This window comes from Pleuronectes platessa, chromosome 8 (assembly GCF_947347685.1).
Source record: "Pleuronectes platessa chromosome 8, fPlePla1.1, whole genome shotgun sequence".
NCBI classification, from domain to species: domain Eukaryota; kingdom Metazoa; phylum Chordata; class Actinopteri; order Pleuronectiformes; family Pleuronectidae; genus Pleuronectes; species Pleuronectes platessa.
In genome coordinates this window covers 12,018,891-12,039,028 of record NC_070633.1, presented here as the reverse complement: position 1 = coordinate 12,039,028, position 20,138 = coordinate 12,018,891, and the positions used below count along the sequence as shown (strand labels likewise).

The window sequence follows — 20,138 nt, the reverse complement described above, 5'->3', positions numbered from 1 at the left end:
TGGTGATATGTATCATACAAATGCACCCTGCAAAAAGGTAAGTTAAAAAGTCATCCGAAAAATATACGATGTACAGTCACATTTTCCAATCTTGCCCCAAGCTGGCTCTGTACCATGCAGCTCAGTTCAAATGAAATGTCTTTCATTTCCCTCTTGAAAAACTGTGTCCCAGTGCTTCTCACCTGTCATGTCAAAATATGATGCTTCCTTCCTGCCTTTGAGTGTACATTTTTGTTGGACTTGTTAAGTTTGGGTTAGAAAATCCATCATGGAGGACACAAAAACAATCAAATCATGTGCTGTCGTTTCTTGTTATTTCAATCCTCTGCAGATTGCATGGTCTGTAGATCCACGTCTGAGTGTTGATCTATCTGTGATTTTTACCCAGAGAGAAATATCCCACTGTAGGAAGAATTGGCGTGAAATTTTATACAGAACATTCCAGATTTCCAGATGTTAAATCCTGCTTTTTCTCTATAGTAAGCATCAGATGTTTGTTTTTTTGTGAAATGTCTCAAACTATTGGATTGATTGCATTGAAATTCAATGCACGCATTCATTTTCCCTCAAAGTTGATTTGTTATTACATGAACTTTGTTAAACTTTTCCTCTAGTGCCATCAATAAGTCAAATTTTCGAAAGAAATCTTCAGTTTATGACTTGCCAATCCAATGACAATCCCATCGGCCTGAGTGCTGCTGTGCATAAGACACCCTCACAGAGCAACTCACATTGCTGTTAACTCTCAGCCTTGTTATTTATTATGTTTAACAACTGTTTATTGCCCTAGACCCGAACATTGTGAACAATACGTTCTGGGAACAGATGGTCACTAATCCTCTTCTTAACAAGACGAATAGCTGGACACAGTACATCACTTTATGTTGCTGGTAATTTACCTTTTTATATGATCATCTGGTCAAATAAAGAAGACGTGACCAGGATAAAAAAAAAGACACTTGAGTTGGAAGAGGGCCGGGTTGACCTTGTAACTCCGTCTAAACATTTCATTCTGCTCTCCTTGTTCGATGCATCAAATGTTTATTACCTATTCAAACGCAATTCTCTGTCTGACCCTTGGGTTTGACAAAGTGGAAGCGGAGGTGACGTGAGATACTATATTTGTTTATATTGTTTGGTGATAAGGGTTGACGTTGCTGCCGATGTGCTATAAACTAAATCTCCTGATTTGTGGAATTTGCATATCATGCTCTGCCTCCTCCATGGAAATGTTTCTGTTGTTGTGAATGAGTCGGACCCCAAAAATATCCTGCTGCGTTCTTCATATATAAAATGCAAAACATGTTTGTCTGCAAATGGCTTAAAATTACAGAGGAGGAGCAGCTTCACAAACTACACTTAATAAACCAAGCACATTTACTGGATGTTGGATCTGATTATTTCAAAAATATTAGATTTTACTACAGAACAGAAAGTTAAAGGTCTTCTCAGCAAAGCATAATAAAGAAACGTTGAGCAAATACCCAGACTGGAAGACAATACACGTGTTGCAGATAGCAGATGTTACACATGCTCCATAAATAGGTGATTTGAGAACACTGGGCTTCACTCCCCATAATTGCTGTTTCTATGGTTTTGTGTTGCCCAGTAAATCTCCTGTGAGTTGCTGAAGAGAGGCTCTGCAAGCGAGGTGAGCATGACACTGTGGTATGTGTGTTTTGTTCTCTACCAAGCAGCAAGCTGCCGGTGAGCTGACGTATTTTGGGTGAGGAGCATGTGGTCCAGGGTTATCCAGAGGTTGTGTGGCACAGACTTCAAACACTCAGATTTACCCCTTTGTACCTCAGAGCCATATAAATAATACATACCACATCTGCATTACAGTTTCAAATATAATAAGGCTAGATTGACCAGTCGGATGAATGAAGGAGTTTAAGTATTGTTAAAAAATAGCCACAGTTGATTGACACCAGCCACACTGTAGCAGCAAGTCACTGACCTCATTCATGGCCCCTAAGTGGTTATGCAACCTCAATTTGCTTCTTCCTCTGGGTGGTATCAGATAAGTGCCGAACAGTCTGTCTCCATGCAGCAGAAAAGAGGAACTAGAAGTGAAGGCGAGGCAGAAAAAATAAAGAACACCTCCCAGTGGTATGGTCTAGCAGCCTAAGATTAGCAATCAACACTTCCTGTGTGCTTTGAGAGGGAACAAGGTTTCATTTTCTTTAGACACACATGTCAGAGAATGTCGGTGAAGTGTTTCTTGACAAACACACAAAGAAAGTGAGTAATGTTTTAGATCAGATCGTACTTTGAACCCTGAAACAAGGGATGAGACATCCCACAAGTTAGAGATGTAGATTTTAGAGCATCTTGACGTGGGATCATTTCTACATTATTGCATTATGGGTAGGACCAAACCAATGTTTGAACACAGGCTTCATCTTGTTCTCAACTTCACACCTGTTGCATTGTATCTTGCTAGATTATGATGCATTGGCTTCTGCAAAAGTGATCCAAAACACCTCTGTGGTACTTCTTGCTACTGTCGATTCCTTCAGACCATATTGATAAGATAGCACACTGTGAACTAATTCAAGCTGTAGCAGTTTGTAAATATAAAAGATCAGAGTTACAGTATTTACTTATTTTAAATATTTATTAAAATAGTTTTATAACATCCGGATGATAACATTTTATATATACATTTTTATACACATTTTCAGCCCAAGACCACATTTAATGCTTTATCCCAGCCTGACACATCTTTGTAGAACTCAGCAGCTACAGAGGAAAAAAAATCTAAAAATAGAAATGTCCTGGAGATAAACATAGAATCTGATTGACCAACTTCTGCATTGAGAAGTTGGCAAGCAACAAATGTTGAAAGACCTTTCCTGAACAAGTACACTGCATTTGTTGAAAAGTCTATAGAGGAAGTCACAGGATGAAAGAGAGCGGTTTGGATCCGCTGCAGAAACCAGTAACACAAATTAAACAACATGCTAATCAGTTTTATCTCCTTCCTCTCTCTGTTTGATAGTCAGTGAAGTCACAGCTGGCTTACGAGGTGGGAGAGAAGATGTCTTTACAGAAAAGTCAAAAGTTCTGCAGTTCTACCGTGAACTGGGAAAGCTCAGTGACAAGGTAGACAAAGGATATTTGGTGGTCTGGTGGTCGTCAGCTCAGCTCTCAGCAAATAAAACGTAAATCTGTGCAGGGACCTGCAGTGTCAGTAGGTTCCCTGGCTGTGATGCTCCGCTTGTTTTGAACTCTCAAATTTTTTTTTCATTATGGTCCAGACTGTTTTGGTCCTAAATATAACAAAATAAATGCAGCGGTCTTCTCGTCATGTCTGTGTGTGTGTGCATGTGTTTGAGTCTGTCTGCTGTCCTGATGGTTGAAAGATTATTTATGATGAGGAAGACAACGTGTTCTCTCTGTTTTGCTCAGATGCGTAAACTGACAAGGAAATGAACAAAGCTGTGTCTTTTTTCAGACAGGAAGCACTGGCATAAATTCACCAGAACGCTGATCTCCTCTCAGGGATAGACACAAGCCCTGTCTAGTTTAACCTTAGATGATGTACAATGAAGTCTTTACGTGATAATGGCCTCTAATTAGCCTTCAGCAGTGGGGCAACAGCTATGTTGCATTTATCTCCTTTACGCTGCACAGGTGTACGTCGTTGAAGGGAGTCGGCTTTTATCAGCTGATCAACCACGTCCTCAAAAGCTGCATAAGGGCTGTTGACCTGCAAAGTTGGCGTCAGGGTGTTCATTTATGTCTTGGCTGCTGAGTCAAATTCTTACCCTCTGAAATTGCTGTTTTGTGCATGAACGTGCGCCTTTGCCGCTGACCTGGAGGACAGACAAGCATCTCAATCATAGTCGGCACAGAACTAACAGCGTGGAAACAATACCAATACATAAGTTCCCTCTAATTCTCATCTGCAACATAAACACTATCTGCAAAAACGCAGACGGCAGATGGTTTGGGACGACAGCACCTTTGCACCGGAACGCACGGTTAAAAAATAATAAAACATTCCGGTTACTCAGTGAGTTTTACAATCTTTAAACAGGCATAGAAATCCTCTCTCAAAACATCGCAGGATGAATATTCAGGCCTCAGTCAGAAGATTGGGTGCAGTTGATTTGTCACCAGATTGAGTGGCTTTAACTGTGCATGGGAAAACCCGGTGACAGAGAGGTTGTTACTGCCTGCTCTGCCAACCACGTAGCACAGAGGACCCTCTGACCCTGTGATGATGTCCATGGTCATTAAGTTCATATGAAAATGTTTTTAAAATTCTGTCACACTGTTGTTGCTGCCACGTGCTGTCGTGTGTGTTTGTGGTCCCGGACCTCACTCTACAATCTATACCAGTGATATGATCAAAAGACTCGCTAGAGCCGCTAGCTAGTCGCCGTTAGATCTGGTCAACACGGAGAATGCATTTGCATTATGACTCTCAGTCAGATCACTTATGCTCTCAATATTGTCGACAATGATGTTGAGATTTTCACTCTACACTTACAGTACAAACATCCACAAGGGAAAATATACAAAATTGGGGTTATTCATTTCATCTGCCAGTTTAAAGTGTAGTATTATTTATAGTGTCGTAATGTAGCATTATCGAGATAGCATCAAAGTGTAGTGTGTGCAATATGCACCCTATATATCTCACTCAGATTATCAACTAATCTAACTGTGATATTATCATTTTTAATCTATGTAATTTCTATATCTTTTATGAGCAATACAGTTTACATTGCATATATGTAAACTTTAAACTCAGAATTCTGACTTTAATCTCAGAATTCTGACTTTTTTCTCAGAATTCTGACTTTAATCTCAGAATTCTGAGATTAAAGTCAAAACTCAGAATTCTGAGAAAAAAAGTCAGAATTCTGAGATATAAGTCAGAACTCACTTGTTTTTTCCACAGTGGCCCTAATCCTCTTCCGTACTATCTTGCTGTGATCGACACTAAGAAAATCTAATTTTGAGTCATCATTTAATGATAAACCAGTTTGTTATTCAGTTTGTTGAGTTAAACCCTAGTCTTGGCTATGGGTCTGGTCTTGTCCTCATGGGAATCGATAAATCCATCAAGTCAAAAAGAGAGTGAACATGGTCATCGTTCTCTATGTGTTAAATCTTAAGGGATTCCTAAAAAACTTATCCAACCACCTCTTGTGGGAGAAAAGTGTCATAAACATCTCTTGTTATTGGGCTATTGACATGGATTTGTTTTCCACCGAAAGACTTACAATTCTTAAACTAAAAAGCACAATTTATATAATCCTATATCAAAGATAAAAGTAACATGAAACCAGAGAAGGGACAAAAGCTGTTGAGATGAATACCATTATATCATTGTTCTCTTCTTCTTATGACAAAAAGTTAAGGTAATTCAGATTCCCATGCTTATTTTCACAAATCGCTCCTCACCTACAGTTGTTTGATATATGACCAAACATTGGCTAAACCTGTGCTTCAGTAGAAACAAGTTAATCTCATAAAAATATCAGTGTTCTTTACTTTAACTGTTTAATTATGATTAGTAAAACCATTCTGGATTCCATGGATGTTCTTCAATGTGGGCGCACACAGCGCTGTGGATGATCCAACACAGCTGTGCTAGCATGTTTAAAGCCGTCACAACAGCTGCTGAAATGAATAGGCTCTATGACATAGATGCACACAATATATCTAGCGTGGGGGAGATATTTCAAACTCAATAGTCCACTTGATGTTCACAGTGCTCTGGTCTTTGTATCGCTGCGAATATGTGTGTCCACAGGCCCGTTATAACTTCCAGATAAGTATGACAATAATAAAATGCAGCTTACTGTAGATCTCCTAAGAATGACAGGGCAAAGATGAATCATTTTGAATTTGATATGTAGCCTTGCCTGTTGGGACCCATTGTCTTTGACCGTCTGGATTTTTGGTGAAGTGTCAAAATACTGAGAAAGCAGCTCTCAGATTAAGCCCGTTCATATCGGTACCTCACATGTGTGGCTGTACGATGAAAAATGTAGGGATGCAGAAAATAAAAGGCCTGGTGACAGCAGATTCACTAGACCTTTTGGCGAAGGGCTCTTTCACACCTACCTTGTTTGGCCTGGACCCTCTGACCTTTCATTTTAGTCCAAACCAAAATCACATGTATGAATGGTGCCTCTGACCACTGTCAAGACTGAAGGACCAAAACTTGGTACAACTAAAGGGCGGTCTGGCTCCAGATCAGGCTGAACCCTAGTTTTTTGATAGTTAGGACTTACCGACCAATTGCGGGAAGTTGGGACATCATTAAACAATAGATAAATAAAAAAAGCAGAAGCAGCAGGATTGCTTCACGTTTTCACATCCTATGATATCATGTTTGAATGACAAGGATGTTCATTTGGCGCGTACAAGTTGGTGATACTGTAATATCATACTGAAAGAAATGAACTGTTCAGATGCACCAATATATAGCCCACGTAGGTGATGTTGATTGAGAGGAAGTACATTTGTCAGACAAAAGTCTTTAGTGTGCTCGCTACAGTACAATGTGGAACCAAAACTAACCCGATCAAATGTAAATATGGAAACAAAGACATGAACCTTGCTTTGGACTATATAACAATGAATCTATATCTGCCAATCTATATAAGTAAATAGCAGTGAGTAGATTGTCAATAGATACGTAACAGTGGAGTTTATTGTCTTCACACATGCATCTGTAATGCAGACATGTAAACCCCCATAAACACACACAATTTAAAAATTCATTGAGGATTTTGTCACTTTTTATGGGCTTGTTAATAATCTGAGGCTGTAAACAAAACACTGGCAGGGATGGGGATGGCTGACGCTGCCATCTCATCTTAATTGCCAAGGATATTGACACAGTCCTTCACAGTTGTGTGTGCGTGTGTCTGTGTGCAAGTGTGTGTGTGTCTGTGTGTGTGCGCGTAAATCACTGCTAGAGTCAGACTGAGGGTCGTACATTCTAACAGCGTAACAAATAAGTGATAAATTACTGGGCTTGTGCCTCCATTCATCTGTTTTCCGTTTACACACTGCCAAAGGAATGGTGACCCCCCTCCACTTGAGTGTGTCACTGAAACATAAAGATCTCACGAAAGCTCTGTCCCCTTCCCTTTCACTGTAAAGGCTCCCTGCTCGTGGCTTTAGAGGACAGAAACCATTCAAGAAAACGGCTATTAATATAAGATGTATATACATTTAAGTTACTGTGAGAGGATGGAGTCGCTTCTTTTAGTGGTTAAGCTTCCTTCACACTGACGTAAATCACTGTAGAAGTGGGGAGGTTTGTCTTTCTTAATTCGTGTTGTTCCGGGTTTGTAGAGGCGGTGGACTAGTGGCCGAATAATTGGACTATGGGCAGAAATCGGACTGGAAGGTCGCTGGTTCGATTCCTCGCGGTGACAATACAACATACCTTCCAGGACAACACCCGGATCTGGTCCAAAGAGCACTCTCCCTACCCCCACTGTCTAAGTGCCCCTGAGCAAGGCACCTTACTCCCCCAACATCTGCTCCCCGGGTGCTGTGCATGGCTGCCCACTGCTCTGTGTGTCCTGTGATGTTCACCAGATGGGACAAAAGCAGAAGACAATAAATGTATCTTTAAAAAAATCTTTAGCCTCATGGTTGAAGGCACTTATTGTAAGTTGCTTTGGATAAAAGCTTCAGCTAAATGAAAATGAAATGTAAAAGTAACAATTGTTAGGTTACAGTGATGGAGCCATAAAGGATGAAGCATACTCAACTCAGATATGTGCAAGGAGCAGCACGGTCTGAGGACTGAAGCAGCAGGTCTCATGAGAAAAATGGTCCAGTATCCTCATTTCCATCCCATGAATACTAATGGCTTCAAAAAACTCATATAGGTGGCTGATAACATTGGCAGCTCAGTGATGGTCCACATATAAATATATAGTCCACCACTTTCACAAAGGGAGATAAAAAAGGGAGCTGTTAATTTATTTATATCTCTATTTACTGTACCACCGCCATCATCTGTCCCCATCAACAGTCAAAGAGTACGCATTAATTAAATCCTCACAAGGACATGAATGCATTAGTTTAATTTCAATAAGGGTTAAGTTAAGCTAAAAATTCCGCTCAGGCTTTCCACATACAGTTAGGTCCATAAATATTTGGACATTGACACAATTTTCATCATTTTGGCTCTGTAAACCACCACAATGGATTTGAAATGAAACAATCAAGATGTGCATTAAGTGCAGACTTTCAGCTTTAATTTGATGGTATTTACATCCAAATCAGGTGAACGGTGTAATAATTACAACACATTTTATATGTGGCACCCCCTTTTTAAGGGACCAAAAGTAATTGGACAAACTAATATAATCATAAATGTAACTGTCACTTTTAATACTTGGTTGCAAATCCTTTGCAGTCAATGACAGCCTGAAGTCTGGAACCCATAAACATCACCAGACACTGGGTTTCGTCCCTGGTGATGCTCTGCCAGGCCTCTACTGCAACTTTCTTCAGTTCCTGCTTGTTCTTGGGGCGTTTTCCCTTCAGTTTTGTCTTCAGCAAGTGAAATGCATGCTCAATTGGATTCATGTCAGGTGATTGACTTGGCCATTGCAGAACATTCCACTTCTTTGCCTTAAAAAACTCTTTGGTTGCTTTCGCAGTATGCTTTGGGTCATTGTCCATCTGCACTGTGAAGCGACGTCCAATGAGTTCTGAAGCATTTGGCTGAATATGAGCAGATAATATTTCCCAAAACACTTCAGAATTCATCCTACTGCTCTTGTCGGCAGTCACATCATCAATAAATACAAGGGAACCAGTTCCATTGGCAGCCATACATGCCCACACCAAAACACTACCTCCACCATGCTTCACTGATGAGGTGATATGCTTTGGATCCTGAGCAGTTCCTTCCCTTCTCCATACTCTTCTCTTCCCATCATTCTGGTACAAGTTGATCTTTGTCTCATCTGTCCATAGGATGTTGTTCCAGAACTGTACAGGCTCTTTTAGATGTTTTTTGGCAAACTCTAATCTGGTCTTCCTGTTTTTGAGGCTCAACAATGGTTTACATCTTGCGGTGAACCCTCTGTATTTACTCTGGTGAAGTCTTCTCTTGATTGTTGACTTTGACACAGACACACCTACCTCCTTGAGAGTGTTCTTGATCTGGCCAACTGTTGTGAAGGGGTTTTTCTTCACCAGGGAAATAATTCTTCTGTCATCCACCACAGATGTTTTCCATGGTCTTCCGGGTCTTTTGGTGTTGCTGAGCTCACCAGTGCGTTCTTTCTTTTTAAGAATGTACCAAACAGTTGATTTGGCCAAACCTAATGTTTTTGCTATCTCTCTGATGGGTTTGTTTATATTTTTCAGCCTAATGATGGCTTGCTTCACTGATAGTGACAGCTCTTTGGACTTCATATTAAGAGTTGACAGCAACAGATTCCAAACACAAATACCTCACTTGAAATGAACTCTGGACCTTTTATCTGCTCCTTGTCAATGAAATAACGAGGGAATAACACACACCTGGCCATGGAACAGCTGGGCATCCAATTGTCCAATTACTTTTGGTCCCTTAAAAATGGGGTGCCATACATATATATTTATGGACCTAACTGTACATTTTCAGAATTACCGTCTCATCCAACAGGAAATTCTGCTGAACCAAAAAGGTAATTTGGTCAATCCCAGCATTTGACCTTTAACCTTTCTAAAGGTGTCTGATAATAAGCCTAATTCTATCTATGAGTGTTTCTCTTTGTGTGTCACAATCAATAAGACAGATAAATACAGTGATTCCCACGAGACCAGCCATTTCTCTGTCAAGCCAAGGACTTTGGGATTTTGCCCTCTCTTACTGACTTCATCAGAGTTTATGACCCTTGGCATAAATATTATTTTCAATGTCATCAATGCCACGCAGGGAAATATTTATTAGTTTTCCATGCTGAAATATAGTGCTGTTTTTAAAAGAGGAGAGTAGAAAAGGATGATGAAGCAAATTCAACCCTTGTGAAACAGTTTCATACCTTGTGAAACTGCTTGATCTTCTGTGATAGGACACTAAAACATGGCAGTGTCCTTTGTAACACAAGTGTTACATTGTTCACACCCAATACAAATAACCTGTATTTATTTTTTGTATATGTTTAGCTCTTTCTGGAAGCCACAACCCAGTTTGTTGGATGGTACATTAAAGTATTTTTACAACCTTTTCCTCCGGCTGAACTTTATTGGGGCAAACTAATGGAACAATGACTCGTTCACCTGATCTTTAACTGCTTAGTTTCACATTATTGAAATAGACAAAATGCCTTTGTCCTAATCTTTCTGTTTATTATATAACATGCAACACCAGCTTCGATACTTTGCACTTGCAACAAGGACGCACTATTGTTGAATCACTCGAGAAACATTTGGGATCTTTGATGATCGTACACGCGTTTGTTTTTTGGCTGACCTCACCCACAGTCCCCCAGGGGCCTGTTTCACAGAACCAATTAGTGGTCCAGGCTTAGCATTAATCCCAAGGGGAATATCTTTGTTTCAATGAAGCAATGATTTGCTTGGACAATAACTCTTTGAATCGGACAGAGATTGAATGGATAGCTGACGGCTCAGTTTGCAGCAGAGAGGTATCTTAAAATTATAATCACAATACATTTTAAAAGCTTTTTCTGATGTTTTTATTGATTTTTGAAAATGGTGTCAACTGTATAAGAAGATGTTTAGTTGTGAGAGTGGAATGGCATATACAGTACACCAACAAATCTTTTGTGTGTTTTTTCTCCCGGGGTTTTACTTTAATACCTCAGGATATTTTCACGTCTCCTACTGAACTAAACAGCTGTCACACTGCTGATATTTTTGGTATTAGTTAAGCAAACATAAATATGTTTGATCCACTCTTCTGGCTTTTAATATAACCGTTTTTTTTATAGTGTAAGTATGTAATAGTTGCCTTTTTAATTTACTAGTTTAACAATCTGTGTATTGTTTAGAGTTTGTCTTTCTTACCCAGAAAAGTTGATGCCACTCTTATGTTTATGTGCATTTCAAACCATAGACAAAGACTAAGTGTAACTCTTCTCCCAGGCTTTATGCTAATTTAAGCTAGTTAGCCGTTGGTCCCAGGTTTATATCGACTGCACGGATATGAAAGATCAATACTCTCCTCTAACTCTGCATGAAACTGAATAAGTATTATTTATTTATTTTGGGAGTAATCTTTATTTTTGCAAATGTGCCCTGCAGCAAAGGTTACACCAGCATTAACATTGGAGGAAACAAGTTTGAGTATTTAGATTTTCTCATTTCCCCTCAGGCTCCTGAAGCCTTTCCCTGGACGAACAATGCCTCCAGGTATTGTTCCTTTCAGATTACAGGAAAAATATACAGGGGAGGTGGGAGGTGCTGATGGGTCAACAGGTCAACATCACAGCTGTCTTTTAAGAAGAAAGGGGAGAGTCCAACAGGAGATTTTGTGTAGAGGAGATGGATTTATTGCAAGAGTCTTTGACTAAACAGAGCAATATACAATATCCAAGAGCAGACAGGATCCACGACAGTGAGAGGGGGGGTTATACAAAAGTGAAATGGTTTTGCTCTGGGAGTGACAGGATACAGGAAGACAGATGTCACAGACTGAGGAAGCCAGTCGTGATTCATTGAACATGCGGTCTCCCGCTTTCCAAAACAGGACACTGTGGAGAAGTTACATTTATATTAGTATAAAGGTGCATGCATCACTGTCAGTTGACTGAAGTGTTGTCCAAAAAGTACTTTAATTTCCAATATTACTATAGTTTGACTTTCTTTTTAAATCAGTCCTAAGACCCAACAGCAATCTTTCCAATCCAAGTGTCAGGGTGAGGCTAAGCATGTTGGGTTTACAGGATGCACAGGAGAGACTTACACAATATCATGGGCGGCCACTCAGCAAATACCACATTAATCTTTGCTGCATGGTTTACATTCTCACCTCACTGATGCAAGAGTAAGCTAAAGGAGTGTTTCAGTTGTGGCCTAAAGGGAAAAGGCAGATTTAGTTATTTCTTAGGCACGTGTGAAAATCACAGTCTACTGGTTAGGATACAGCAATAGTCGACGGGTCATCAAAACATTTGAATTATTTCTGAGGTTTCAAAAGTCACCATCAGTAGGAATTACAATTTTGAGACTTTGACTAAAGACATGGAAGAATCTGACTTTAGGGTAAACTAAAGTCACAATTCCCCCAAATTAGTAGTCTCATGAGAAATCACAACAGGAAGCAATAGATGAATCGCAGCTGTATTCGTTTCTGTTAACCAAAAAAAGTGCATCATAGAAAATGCTTTTCACCAGAACATGTAACTGACTTCTGAGTACTGAGATCCTATGTGGATTGACTGGTGGTATATGTTGTTGCGTCATTGGTCATACGGATTGTGTGAGAGCTCATTGTGCAGATACATCGGTGAGGCTCAGTGCCGGTGGCGTCTGCATCCACGGAAGGTCAGAGTTCTGGGAGCTACCTCTGCTTTCTCGGTGAGGTTAGAACATGTCTTCACTAACACACACATACACAGTAAAGCCTCTACAGAGAACTAGCAACATCTCCTTATGTATCTCAAAGGCTTCTTTATGATTTAGTCTCAGTACCATAATGAAGACAATATTCTCGAACTTTGTTTGACCCCACATGAACTGTATTTCAAATAAAAGTGTGCGACTGGTGATTATCATCAAAGGGAACTTCACCGAAATCATAACTCAACCAGATGAATAATTAACATGTGTTTATTGGTTGACGATTGAAGAGTATTGATCATTTTACTGCAGTAGAGTGAGTCACAGTTGTTGCATAATGCAGAAGTCAGGGACCTAACTTGTTGTAAAATCAGTGGCAGATCAGGGACCAAAAAGGAGCCATTATTTACCAAGGGGCCAAGTATATGTCAAACATCCCTGCACAATTCCTGATTCAATAAGATGCATATTGAAGTCATTCCTTGGTAACCGTTAGCTCTGTAACAAAGCCACACATCACTGAATATATTTTGAAATTTGAATACTTATCAAACTGTCGTTTATTGCTTGTAACTAGTTTTAGTAAAAAAGAAAAAAGAAAAAGGACAAACACAGTCAGATTCAGCTGGGATTCAGCTGGGGCCAGTGTCCCAGCCCTGGGTCCGCCCCTGTGTCCAATGTTTGTTTGTGTCAACATAGTAAATCTATGAGTTCAATTTGTGGCATATGTGAGCCTTTCCACAAGCCGGTTCTCTAGTGAAGTCTGCTATCTCACTTTAAATTAGATGATGTGGTTTTTAGATAAACACCCAGTTAATGTTTGCACACAAAAAGCTGTGACCGGACATACTCAAAGTGATAGCTATTTAGTGCAGGGAGAAAAAAAACATTTGCATCTCACAGTGGCTGATTTGTTCTCGTTCCTCTGCCTCTTGCAGTCTGTCAAACAATTTCAATAGGATTTTAGATACACAAACAAAAGACTCCTCCGTATGAATAGCTGCATGTTGAAGAATTTGCATGAACTTTGTATTAATAAAAATGCAAATTTGTCCTCAAAACCTAAACTTCCTCTATCTTTTTTTTGATGCAGTGTTTGTGAAAGTGTGTTATCTGGATAAACCTTTCAGATTATGTTTTTGATTCCATATACAGCATCTGCAAAGGCTTAACTGTTCCCTATTTGTATGTGTGCTAGAGTATATATTTTACTACTAATCAACATGAATGGTAAGTTAAATTCTCATTAAATCACAGATTATAGACTAAAGATGGTTTAACTTGGCAGTTGGATCACTTGTGCATTCAACTGTTTCCTCTCAGAGTCAAAGAAAGTATTTTAATAAGATCCAGACCAACAGACAAGAGCTGTACCATTCCCTCAGTGCTTGGTCTGCACAACTGCACATAACACAAGCATTCTAAATGAAGACCTTTTAAGCATATGTTTGCGAAAAAGAAGTCAAGAAGAAATACTTTTCTTGTGTTTGCAGTCTTCGTCTCATGCAGCCATGCTGCAGCAGCAGCTGCAGGGACAGTGTGTTCAAACTGTCGGGAGCGCTCAGCACCCTCCGCAGGCTGGCTGTGTGATTGGCTGAGCACTGGCCGTGATGTCATCACAGCACATTATAAGGGCTCTGACAAATAGTCTGGGAGACACATTAGAGGAAACACCGCTCTACGGAGGCACTGAGGGAGTGAGGCACCCAGAGATTAAGATAAGAGAGTAGACCAGTTCAAAGAAAAAGTCACAGTGGAGTGGACAGAAAATAAGGTGAAGTAGAAAGTAGGGACATGTGACATGGAACACTTTACTGGAACGACCTGAACAGTCACATTTCTACTTTATATGGGAGGCACGAAACAAGACAACCTGTGGAGGTTTGTATTTTTTTTTTTTGTTTGGCACGTTTTGTGAACAGGATGTAATTTATTTGTTTTGTGGTGTAATTCTTGTTTTTCTCTATTTTGAACATTGAAACAGGCAGATCACTGCACATTTGTTACTACTAGCTTTATATGAGCATTTAAGTTCTGTGTGAACAGTGTTGATATCTGTTTTCATCAGGCCATTTTTACATTTAGATCCTCACCTCCTTCTGTGTGTGTGTGTGTGTGTGTGTCTCTGTGTGTTAACACATGGTGTCCTCAGATGGGTAGCACAACCCCCCCAGTGTACCTCAATGTGAGTGCTGAAATGATCAACTCGTCGTCGGGCTCTGCTGAACATCAGGGTGGCTACAGTGAGCCAACAAAGATCCTGCTGGGCATGATCATATCATTACTCGTCCTGTGCATAGTCTTTGGCAACATCCTGGTCATCACAGCGATCGGCCGCTTCCAGCGTCTCCAAAATGTCACCAACTGTTTCGTCACGTCCCTGGCCTGTGCCGACCTGGTCATGGGTCTTGTCGTGGTTCCTTTTGGGGCCTGTTACATCATCTTTAACACCTGGCATTTTGGTAGCTTCTGGTGTGACTTCTGGACAGCGACCGACGTGCTCTGTGTGACTGCAAGCATCGAGACCCTGTGTGTGATCGCCATAGATCGCTACTTAGCCATCACCTCTCCTTTCCGCTACCAGTCCATCCTGACCAAATGCAAAGCTCGCATTGTGGTCGTGCTGGTGTGGGTGATTGCTGCTTTGATATCTTTCCTGCCCATCCACATGAAGTGGTGGATATCCGACGATGAGGAAGCTAAGAGCTGCATCGAGAAGAGTGACTGCTGCGAGTTCCATACCAACATGGCCTATGCCATCACCTCCTCCATAATCTCCTTCTACATCCCTTTGGTTATCATGGTTTTTGTCTACAGCCGTGTTTTCCAGGAGGCCAAGCGCCAGCTGAAGAAGATTGACCAAAGCGTTGGACGTTTTCACAACAGCGACAACAGCACCCTCAAATCTCTGGAGGCCAATAATGGACGCGCCAACAAGAAGGCTAAGTTTTGTCTGCGTGAACACAAAGCTCTGAAGACACTGGGTATCATCATGGGGATCTTCACTCTGTCCTGGCTGCCCTTTTTTCTGCTCAATGTGGTGGTGGCCATATGGAAGGTGGAGGGCATTGACCTCACTTTCAGGATACTCAACTGGATAGGTTACGCGAACTCCGCCTTCAACCCGCTCATTTACTGCCGGAGCCCTGAGTTCAGGTACGCCTTCAAGGAAATCCTCTGCATGAAGAGGAACCGTCTCAGCATCCCTGGGACCGTGAATGGATATGTCTACAACAGGCACAGTTGGCAGAGCGAGCAACAAGGGAGGAGTAAGGGCAGCTTGGAAGACAGTGACCCAAATGAAGGGTGTGTGGGGCAAGGTGCGGGGGTCTGCAGTGATATGGACAGAGTGATGGACCCAAATGGGAATTGCAGCAAAGGCCCAACGACTGTTACGACTGTCCTGTAAACTTGGAGCCCTGACTCGTCAGTTGATCCAGACATGTTTACACTGCTTTCATAAACTTTTCCAACTGACCAATGCAGGTAAGGTTAGATAAAGTAACTGGCAGAGTATGTGTAGCCTGCTCTATACAGTCCAAACAGAACAACTATGTTCAGCAGAGGAAACTTCTTTTCACTCTTTGAACACAGCAAACAGATACTGTAGATCACCTTTTCTTTGGTTACATTTATCAATTACATTTGACATCTACCTCATCACTTCTTAACTGACTATATATACTACTTCACACAACTTCATTTATACCAGGGCAGTTTTTCAAATTTTCATTTACCCAAATAAATTGTCTGTGGGTTATGTAATAGCCAATTATCTAGCTCCAATTAAATTTGTTGATGAAAGATCTGACAATTTAGTTACGTTTTAATATTTTGAAATGATTCTGTAAAATCCATTTGAGCACACCAAGTAGGCATGGATGGAGGAGTAATGAAGGATCAAATTTAGTAGTATGGGTTCTATTTTCGTTTTTATTAAGAAATACATTCCAATTAAAATACTATAATTTGGCTTCATTTGCTTTCCAAGTTAGTTTTTTTAATGGGTTTTCTGAGAAAAAGATGATCAACAATAGGTGTGGCAGAACCCGTCTCTCTCTCTCTCTCTCTCTCTCTCTCTCTCTCTCTCTCTCTCTCTCTCTCTCTCTCTCTCTCTCTCTCTCTCTCTCTCTCCCCCCCCCCCCCCCCCCCTTCCTCACTGTTCAGTAATGTCGTGAGGCCCGCCTCTGGTGTTTTCCAGCCTGTTGCATGGCGGGAGCATCTGCTGCCAGCAGATAGCACCAGATATATGCATGTTCACAGTTATCTACATCTCACTGGTGCAAGCTGAAAACTGCTGCAAGCATTTTCCCCACTTCTTGAGAATTTGCTTCTGTGCATTAAGTAAAACTAATATTTGGTACATTATAAAGCCATTACATAAGTATAAGGCAAACTAATAATCACTCCTGTCCTCACTTGGTGCCAGTAACAGTAACAGATGTTCCTTTTGCGGCACAAACCATTTCTGTTTATCAGATTTTGTCGTTTCTGTGTTTCAGAATCTACAGTGTTTACTGAAACGAGAGCTCCTTCCTTAGCCATGGCACAAGGGTACAAACCATAAACAATAATAAACAGCGTGGCCAATCAGCCAAGTGATAACAAAATTCCAGGCTGAGACACATTGCCGAAAAAAGAAATAAGAAGAGCAGACAAAAGCCGGTGCACCTTCGTTACTGCTCCCTGATATTTCCCAGAGTCTCCACACTGTAAACGGATGTCTGGATATTTAAGAAATTTGTCTTACGTTTGAATAAGACACTCATTATTCCGCTGAGCAGAGTTGCAGCTGTTCCAGTTGTTTCAGTCACTCTACTTCAGACCCCTCTCTGTGTGCAGTCTTCAGGAAATGCCCCCAATCCAGCTGAGCCCAGACAATTAACACAAATAAATCCATTATCTCTGCTGTTTAGCTGTAGAATCAGATAAGTCCCCGACTAAAAACAACACTGATTTGCAGGTTGTGATGAGACTTTCTCTGTAATCACCTGGCTTAAGATCTCAGGCTCCTGGGAAGGTGGCTTCTCGACCTCGGCAAACAATGGGTACTTAGCATGCTGGTCTTTATGTGGAGAAGTCAATCCGCTGTTCTCACACTAACTGGTTTGCAGTGCCATTACTCTGTAGAGGAGTCATCGAGGTGTTGCTATAGATGTGACCCCCTTTCCCCCCCGTCAGTTTGGCAATCTCCGGTATGTTCTGATTAAAGTGACAGCCTGCTAAATGTGTCTACTCGGGAAGGGGGGCTGGGGGACAGGGTTTCTCTGCCAGTCTAAAACGGTGTCAGTGACCTGTGTTTTTGTCCATGGTGCCTCTGGAGTTAGATCAGCGGACACGGTCAAAACTGTGAACTTAGTTCCCTCAGAGGAATCTCCATGTACTGTATCACTGTTCAGTCAGCGCTGTTGTCACAGGCCTCAGGGACAGACGTAAATACAGAATCATCATACGTCAGTGTTTGCTCTGTGAAAAACCAGCCTTCCGGCATGTTGATCTTTTTCTTTTTTGCATGGATTTACAGCAAAGTAAATTCAGGGGTTGAAAGTCACAGCGAATGTTCTCCAACTCGTTTTACCCCTTCCAGCATTTCCACTGTACAGTAAAGCAGAAAGCACAAAACGGATTCTAGACCAAGATCCATTGTATTTATTCACACTGAATTAATCGATGCATTGGCATAATGTTAACGAGTCACAGGATTTAAAATAAAGATCTGTATTCAAACCATCCGTCTTTTTTAGAAGCACTTTCCAAGCTATGGTTCGCATGTCTTGCTATATATTTGTGGTGATGTGTTTTTCGTGGATTTTGGTGACGGTTCCTTTCAAAAGTGATCTGTGGTCGTTCAAGTGGAACCGGTTGTGAACTATAAATCCACACTGCTCCCTCCTGGCAGGGGCCTCTGCTCACATCTCAGCTGTCCCACAGTGATTCACGGTTACTGTTTCATCGACACACCTGTATAATAAGGAATGTAACTCATGTCTTTACCTCCTCTTGCTGGAGGACACCGCGTAGTTATGTGCAATGAGTCCTGAATTATTAGCTTACACTACGACATTCCAAGTACAGCTGATGGTTTGGTGCCTAGAGATGCACTCGACAAAGTCTGGCCCATGATTAGCCTTTTTAACAACTGCTCTGCTCAAATAAAGGTTTTTCTAAAGTGGATTCTCTGTTATAGACAAGTCTTAGAGAGTGGATTTAAATGTGGGAGATATGTCATTGTAAAATAATTTGATCTATGTCATTGATTGACACAGTTTGATACGATGAGGGCTGAGGTTGGCTAATGCTAACGCAATCCTCGCTAATTCACCTTTGCTCCCATTGAACAAGAACAGCTCCCCCATGACGTTGATAAGAGGTTCACTCACTTACAGCAGCACTGTGTAGCACTTTCATGAAACATTTGTGGTATTTAAAAAAAACAATGTTTGAACTATAAGTAATTGCTGAAGAGTTACGCCGGTGGACTTGTCACGTAATATTTTCCCCTTTTTGTAACTCAACGCGAAGTCGTCGTGAGAAACGGTCGCTGCGACATCTCGTTGATTCTGCACTGTTCTGATAAATCGATGTATGTAAATGTGAATCTTCTATGAAAGTTAAATATCGCTTCAGCCGTCACATGACAAGTCAAACCTTTAATATGTGAACTTCCCATTTCCTTGCAAGAGTGAGAAAGTCATCACTCAGCTGAATGTTTACTAGATGTTCGCAAGCTATTTTCGCACAGTTTTTTTTTTTTTTCACTGTTCGTTAAGGTGAGGAAAATCTGTTACATGTGGTGTCCTGTGGTATTTATGAAAAAGCAAATGTGTATGTGCTGTAAGTAACATTTGTATTGAAATAAATTATGTACATGTTGCGTGTAACGTCCTCATTCATGTGTCCTTTATGACTGTTAGTGAGGAAATACACAGTTGTTTCAGACATGACATGAACTAAATAAAATCAAAAAAACATTATAATCAGGAAAATGTCCCAAAAATTGTGCCTACACTTTTGCGGGTGGTTTATAATTAAAAATCTTACTGAACAGATATTAAATTACAAACAGATACATGTACCCAGAAATATGGAAAATATCAAACAAAATCACTAAAGCTGGTTGCAGACATGAAATCCACATAATGTCGATAAATTTCTGGTCATTTGCCTTTCACATATGAAGAACGCAGCAGATACATTCTCAACAACAGGACAATATACAGAAAATTCAGGCAAGGGGTCGTGCCTGTGTAGAGATTGCAGGGACATAACGAATAAATTCCACTGCGTAAACTACATGTTGTATTTTATTTATTATAGCACTTGGACATTAGCAGCGGCTCATAACACATATGAGCCGCACATATATATGCTGATGATATTAGAAAATATCATCAGCAGACCCACTCGCTCGCTGTGAATTTTACAAACATTTTCCTGAGATTATAACCGGGGTTTAATTGGCAGGAGAAAATCCTGAAAATACTAATGCCACTCCGCAAAATCTGCACATATATGAAAGCATCAGGCCTGTACAATGACATCAAGTCTCACAGTCCTCTGTTGTTTCCATTCTCCTTTTGAAACTGACTGCAATTCTCCAAATAACCATAGATTATGGAGATCACCTC

The 20,138-nt window shown here is 40.7% G+C and overlaps 1 protein-coding gene across 1 annotated transcript; it reads left to right on the top strand.

The window, feature by feature from the left end:
• The first annotated feature begins 14,171 nt into the window (after positions 1-14,171).
• Positions 14,172-19,384, top strand: adrb2a (adrenoceptor beta 2, surface a). The gene is made up of 2 exons (XM_053429049.1): positions 14,172-14,391; positions 14,663-19,384. The coding sequence occupies exon 2, from the start codon at positions 14,663-14,665 to the stop codon at positions 15,917-15,919; it is 1,257 nt and encodes a 418-aa protein (XP_053285024.1). The 5' UTR covers positions 14,172-14,391; the 3' UTR covers positions 15,920-19,384.
• The last annotated feature ends 754 nt before the right edge of the window (positions 19,385-20,138 follow it).